Source organism: Leptonychotes weddellii, chromosome 5, assembly GCF_054177405.1.
Source record: "Leptonychotes weddellii isolate Sample4059 chromosome 5, ASM5417740v2, whole genome shotgun sequence".
Lineage (NCBI taxonomy): Eukaryota > Metazoa > Chordata > Mammalia > Carnivora > Phocidae > Leptonychotes > Leptonychotes weddellii.
Window position 1 is genome coordinate 33,732,813 of NC_138373.1, and position 6,833 is coordinate 33,739,645.

At 61.0% G+C, this 6,833-nt stretch overlaps 1 protein-coding gene across 1 annotated transcript; it reads left to right on the forward strand.

Annotated features, from left to right (window-relative positions):
* Window positions 1-209: 209 nt before the first annotated feature.
* LOC145721602 (testisin-like) lies at window positions 210-3,869 on the forward strand (the record flags this gene model as incomplete). Its single annotated transcript, XM_081820251.1, has 4 exons — window positions 210-370; window positions 880-1,163; window positions 3,092-3,246; window positions 3,545-3,869. Coding segments are annotated over 4 exons (843 nt in total), but the record flags the coding sequence as incomplete, so codon positions are not given.
* Window positions 3,870-6,833: the final 2,964 nt, after the last annotated feature.

Below are 6,833 nucleotides of genomic sequence, written 5' to 3' on the forward strand. Positions count from 1 at the left end.
TCGTTGCTCACGTGTAACTGCCGGGCCCCCGGGGGGAGGGGCGGGCGCCCGCGGACCACGTGGGGAGGGTCCCGGGGTCCCCTGGTCCCCCTGCGGCGCGACCCCCGACGCGCGCCCTTCCCCGTCCCCGAAGGGGAGCCCCTTCCCTTCGCGCAGGAGGGCAGGGTCCTGCCGCTCAGCCGCGTGTCCGTCTGTCCGTCCCAGGGCCCTGTGGCCAACGAACCGTTTCGACGCGCGTGGTGGGCGGAAAGGACTCGGAGCTGGGGCGCTGGCCGTGGCAGGGCAGCCTGCGCTTATGGGGCTCCCACCACTGCGGAGCGAGCCTGCTGAACCGCCGCTGGGTGCTCACGGCCGCGCACTGCTTCGAAAAGTGAGTCTGGGGGCCGGCGGCCCACTGATTGGCCGGCTAGGTCTTGTGCGCCCTCCGGGTTCGGATTCTCCTGAGCTCCAGGCCCAGCTGCAGCCACGTGAGGAAAACCTCGTTCCCCTTCTTCTAGAACGTTCTTCAGAACATTCGCACGCACTTTTGTGTCGTGTTGTTTTCTGTCTTCTTTTCTCCCCAGATGGCAGCACCAGGCGTCCCCTTCCTCATCCCACGTCCGGGTGGAGGCGTACCAGGGGGTGGAAGGAGGTGGGGAAGTGCTGGGCACAGAGCCTGGCCTGTGGCGAAGGTGGTGGTGGAGTTTTCCACCTGCTCTGGTCCTGTGCATCTGTTCATTGTTTTTTTAGGACGGCTGTGGGGGGTGACAGGCTGGCTGAGTGACTGGCTAGATCAGGCCCCAGGGGGAGGCACCCTGCTGCCCCTAGTCCCCAAGACATCAGGTGTGTTCCGGCCGGGCCTCCTCTAAAGACCCCTGCCTGCTCTATCGTCCCTGCCAGGCACAGTGATCCCTTCGAGTGGTCGGTCCAGTTCGGGGAGCTGTCTGCCTCGCCGTCTCTCTGGAATCTACAGGCCTACTACAACCGGTACAGTGTGGAGGAGATCATTTTGAGCCCCATGTACCTGGGGGCTTCATCCTATGACATCGCCCTGCTGAAGCTGTCCTCCTCTGTCACCTACAATAAGTACATCCAGCCCATCTGTGTTCTGACCTCCTCTTCCGAGTTCCAGAACCGGACCGACTGCTGGGTGACCGGCTGGGGGGACATCCAAGAAGATCAGGGTGAGGCTGGGGGCAGGGGGGCGGGGCGGGGGGCCTCACGCTCCACCATCTGTTGCATCCGCACCTGGGTCCGTGCGCAGCTGGGGCCGCTCAGCACTGTCTCCTCACCTGCTGTCCACTCCTGCTGCCCCTGGAAGGGACAGACTTCTGTCCTCACAGCTGCTTCCCTCTCCCTTCCAGAGACTGTGAGCCAGGAGCCCCAGTGAGAGGGAGCCCAGCTGGGCCCGGGCCTGCACCCCCCAGACTGCAGTGGTGCCGGGGTTGTGGGAGGGCCTCAGAAGGCCTTGGGCCAAGCCTTCTTTCCACCTCAGCACGGGTGCTCACCCAGCCCCCAGCCATCCCGACCCTGGCTCTCCCACACCTTCTCCGTCTACCTGCCTTGCTTCCTGCCTGGAGCACTGAGCCCATTACTCTGTCCTGGCAATTTCAAGCCATCCATAATCCTTGGCTCCCCACCCCGCTGTCTGGGGGTCCTTGGGTCAGCATGAAGTGCCACCTGCATATCTCTCGCCGTGAATTCCCCGAAACTGCTGGGCACAGCCTCCCCAGAGGTGCCCTGGGCCTGGACTGCCCCACACACTGCTCCCTGGCCCGGCCCACTCCTGCAGCACCCCTTCCCACAGCAGCAACAGCAGAGAAAGCTCCCGGCATGCGTGCTCTGTGCCTGGCTCTGTTCTGGGCTCTCGAGACTGAGGAATGAGCAGGGTGAGGTCTGTCTTCCTTCTGGACCTCACCTCTGAATGAGGCTGGGAACATTTTTATACCGGCTTTATAGATGAGGAAAATGAGAGAGGCGGGGAAATTGCCCGAAGGCCCCTGAAAGAGTCAGTGGAGAGGCCAGGGCTCACTGGCCGAGAGGGTAATGTGTCCTGAAGGTCACACATCTGGAATTGGCTGGGGGGGGGGGTAGAGAAATCAACACTAAATCAACACTAGCCCTGCCTTCCTCTAGATTTGGGGTCCTTTCCATTTCCTGCAAGGAGCTGGATAAAGTGTCCCTACCACACAACTCTCCTGGCCCAAAGGGCCGAATGGGTGTGAGCCAAGGGGCCCAGTCAGCAGACTCCCTGACCCCGGGCCAACAGGTAGTCCCGTCCAGCCCCAAGCTCCCCCTCATTCTGGCAGGTAGGAGGTGATGTTTGGACCCCACCGTCGTGCGGGTGTAAAGCTTAGCTCGGCCACGTGCTGGCTCGGAGACCTGGGGCAAGGCATCTCGCGGCGCTGTGCCTCGGCCGCCTCGTGGGTAGCTGGGGGTCATGATCGCTCCCACCTGCTAGGGCGGCTCGGAGGTTTGAAGCGGTTCATGTGGGAGGGTGGCAGGGTGCGGGGCTGACAGGTGGCTCTACCCTCACGGCGGCTCTGGGTGTTAGCCTTGTGGCCGGCCCCTGGCTCAGCTGTGGCTCGGCCTGAGGAATTGAACGGATTTGGGTTCACAGCAGGCTCGGGCACTTCCCCGGTGCTCTGCGGGGCCCCGGGGGGGTGCGGTGGGGGGAGGGACGGGAAGGACAGTCCTCCCCTGAATCTTTCCTTACCTGAAAGAGGGTCGTGGTGGCACTGTGTCCTCCGAGGGCCCCGGAGCCCTGAGAGCTCATCCTGCCGCTCTGGAAGCCCCTGGCTGGGTGAGGAGAGGAAAGCCGCGGGCTGCCCCAGCTGCTCAGGCCCCTGAGCCTCCCGCGGCTCAGCTGTGCGGGCCCCGCCCCCTCGGCGTGTGCTGGGGCTGCTGGCTGGCTCAGGAGGACTGCCCTCTGCCTGCTGGGGTGGGGGGGGGAACGCCCGATCTCAGGAATGGGCTCTGGCAGCCTGCCATCACCCACAGTGTGCTGGGTGCTGGCCCCAGGGACCCTCTCCCCCAGCCCGTGGCCTGTTCCTCCCGACCAGATGACAGAGGAGAGGCTCAGGGGGCCATCTTTCTCTGCCCCCCACTGCAGTGCTGCCGTCCCCCTACATCCTCCAGGAAGTGCAGGTCGGCATCATAAACACTGCCATCTGTAACTACCTCTACACACAGCCTGCTTTCCGCCTTGACATCTGGGGAGACATGATTTGTGCCGGCCATGGCCAAGGTGGCAAGGACGCCTGCTTTGTGAGTGTCCCTCCCCAGCCCAACCAGGGGCTTCTGGGGCCTGGCAGCCCCCCACCCCAGCCCCAGGCCTGAGAGTCACCTGTATCCCTATACCTCATTTGGTCCTTGTGTCCACCCCAGAGGGCAGACACTATTGCCCCACTTTGCAGATGCAGAAACTGAGGCTTGTTCACTTCCGGGGTGGGGGGTGGGATTTGCACCCAGTCTGCCCAGCTCCACAGCACCCCCTGCTGTCCCCGCCTCTCCACTGGCCCCTCGGGCCCCGCCCCAGGCCTGGCTCACCCGCGCTGCTCCCCAGGGTGACTCAGGTGGACCCCTGGCCTGTGAAAAGAAAGGGCTGTGGATTCAGGTTGGAATCGTGAGCTGGGGATCAGGCTGCGGGAGGCCCAACCGGCCTGGTGTCTACACCAACGTCAGTAGGCACTTCAACTGGATCCGGATGCTGTTGGCCCGCAGCCCCGGCGTTCCCAGGCCAGCCCCCTGCCGGCCCCTGCTCCTCCTCCCTCTGCTCTGGCCTGCCTCCCTCCTGCAGCTGGCCTGAGCCCTGCAGAGCCCGGGAGAGTGGGGCCGTCTGCTAAGCCAGGCCCTGCTCCCTGGGTCCCTTTGCTAATAAACACGTTTGCATGTTGGAGTCTGTGCCTTGCGGAGCCTTCTGCGGCCCCGGGGGACTCCCTGGATACCCGGTCACCCCAGCAGCACTCCCTAACTCCTAAATCTTGCTCCAGCGGTCCGCACTATTCAGGTTTGGGGGGCAAGCCACAGGACCCTCTCCGGTTAGTTGAGTCAGAAAGATAATTTATGGGAGGACATTAGTGGCCCCTGGGGAGATGAGCGGGGGTGCCGGGAGGAAATGTCCTGAACCCCCCGGTGCTCGGGGCCCCCCACCAGACACTCCTGGTCTGACCTCCGTCCCTGAGGCCGACCTGGGACCAGGACTGGGGTGTAGGAAGTTGATTTGGGAGGTGATACCAGGAAGCCCCAGTGAAGAGGTTCCCGCTGTGGGCAACTGAGGCACAGTCCCGCTGGAGCCCGTGAGAAACCACAGCGGCACCTCGGCACCCGCGAAGCAAACCTCCCTGCTCACCCGTGATCCTGGGAGGAAGGCTGGAACGGGGTTCTGCTTCCCCAAACGGGGGGAGTGGTCAGACGCTGGTGGGCTGCCACAAACAAGACCAAAGTCCTTCCCGCCAGGCAGGAGGCCCCGTCTGCTCCCTCTCACCAGCTCCCTCAGAGGCCACCACTGCGTCAGGTGCGGGCGCCCCGTTTGTTTCCTTCCAGCCCTCCCCCACGCCACACGCAGCAGGGCCAGCGGCTTCCTGGTGCTCCTGGGCTCCTGGCCAGGCTGGGCACCCCACCCCTGCAGGGACCCTACCACCTCCTGTCGCCCCTCACCCCTCGTGAGGCTCCCCCACACTTACATGGCGCCTGTGTGACCGGCTCTGGCCTGACTTGGGGTCCTTGCAGGTGCCGTTTCCTTGGTCTAGAATGTTCCCCCTTCTCCTGATTGAGCCCTGCTCTCCTCCAGGCCTCATCTGAGACGTCGCTCCCTCCACTCTGTCATCCGCTCATCACACCCATTAGGGTCCTTCAGGCCGGCTCTCCCTTTGTCACTAACTGGCCGTGGCCATACCTTCCTGCATGGGCGGTCCCGGAGCCTGCGCTGGCCCAGCAATGACCACGCAGCCCTGTGCCCTTCACGGTGGAGACACCCCACAGCCCCACCCGGGATCAGTGATGGGCTCCGGGAAGTCTGGCCACCCCCTCCTGTGGCACAGGCCACGCTGGATGTTTCCAGGCCCAGGGTGGAAGGGAGTCCCAGGGGACCATCGACACTCCGCCCCAGGGGATCATCATGGTGCAGCGCTGGGTCCCTGGTTCCTTCACCCCGTGGTGTCCCCCACCCTTGCTCTCCTGAGATAGGCCGGAGATGGTAAGTGCTCTCAGCCATCCTGGGAAGGGAACTGGCAGCTTCAGGCGGGCCACTCGGGGCTCATCACCCCTCCACCCCCCGTCCCTGCCCCCTTCGGCGTTCACGCTCCCAGCTGTCTTCCGTGGAGGACACGACCCTGCCACAGAGAGTGGCCCTGTGCGCCTGGGCTCAAGTGCCCTGCACCAGCTGCTGCTGGGACCCGGTCACTGACCAGTGGGCCTGAGCCGGTGGCCAGTGGAATTGCTTGTCCCTCCAGAGCTGGATCAGGGCGTGTCACCATGCTGTGGACAGCTGGAGTCGCTCTGACTGCTGGGGAGGACGTGCATGGTGGGGACATGGCAGGCCTGTCTGGTGAGGAAGATGGAGGCTGGGTGGGGAGTCGCCAGACCGTGAGTGACCAACGTCCCATCGCATGTTTTCCCAGCAGCCACGAGAGGGGCCTTCCCTTGTGATGAGTTCATGGAGACAGTAAAACCTACAACTTTCATCTTCGAGGACATCTGTACTTTGGAGTCAAGATTTTTTTTCTTTTTTCCTTTCCTTTTTCTTTTCTTTTCCTTCCTTCCTTTCTTTCGTAGGCTCCACGACCAGTGTGGAGCCCAATGTGGGGCCTGAACTCATGACCCTGAGATCAAGACCTGAGCTGAGACCAAGAGTCGGACACTTAATCAACTGAGCCACCCAGGAGCCCCTGGAGTCAAAACTTTTTAAGCATAGTTTTTATAGAGTAAATGTTAGCATATTAGACTCGTGATTATTTTTCACTTATATTGTGGGTGGTGCCAACAATGTATTTTTCCTTCTCCTTTCTTTTTCTTATTCTCCAAAAAGTTGTAGAAGCCAGAGCAGATATTTTAGGTAGCCACTAAGATTTATTACTTCCCTTATGTAAACAAGAATAATTATGGAGAAAGTGAAGTATTTCTGACGGGTTCTGATTGTAATCACAGTCTAGAGCTTCGTGTATCTCATAGTGTGTGCAGAGTCGGGTGCGACTAGGGACACACCAGAGCATCAACACTTGTCACCCCCAGGTGATGGCCATCTAGGCGATTACCATCGCTTTTAGCCTTTTCCAGATTTCCTTCGCTACCCCTTTCCTATTGTGCTGTAATCAGAAAACAAAACCAGTAAGTGTATTTAAAAACCAAACAAGAATCCGGTTGGTTGGGTGTGTGGACAAGTGACATTTTCTCAAGCATATGGAGGCTCTGTGGATGCAGATTCAAGCCTCCTGCCTGCCACTTGCACGGACAAACGCAACAATAGAATGCTATCAAGATTCTGGAATAGGAGCTAGAAGGTGGTGCTGCAGGGTCTTCCAAGATTATCTGAGAAAAGGTCATTTCGGTTTTTGAATTCTAGACCCGCTAACAGCCAGTCAAGCGGGAGGGCAACATGATGTCATTCTCAGGCAGGACGGCTTACGAAGGTGACCTCCCGCCTGCCCTTCCTGAGGGAGGTCCCTGCGGTGGGGAACAGAACCGAGCCCAAGGTTGTCAGCGTCCAGATCTCCAGAGACTGAGTATGTCACTCTGTATGGCAAAAGACACTCTGCAGACGTGGCTGAGCCAGCGGCGTGACATGGGGAGATTATCCTGGACTGCCCGGGTGCAAATGGTGTCATCCCAGGGGTCCTGAAACCTGGAAGGAATCA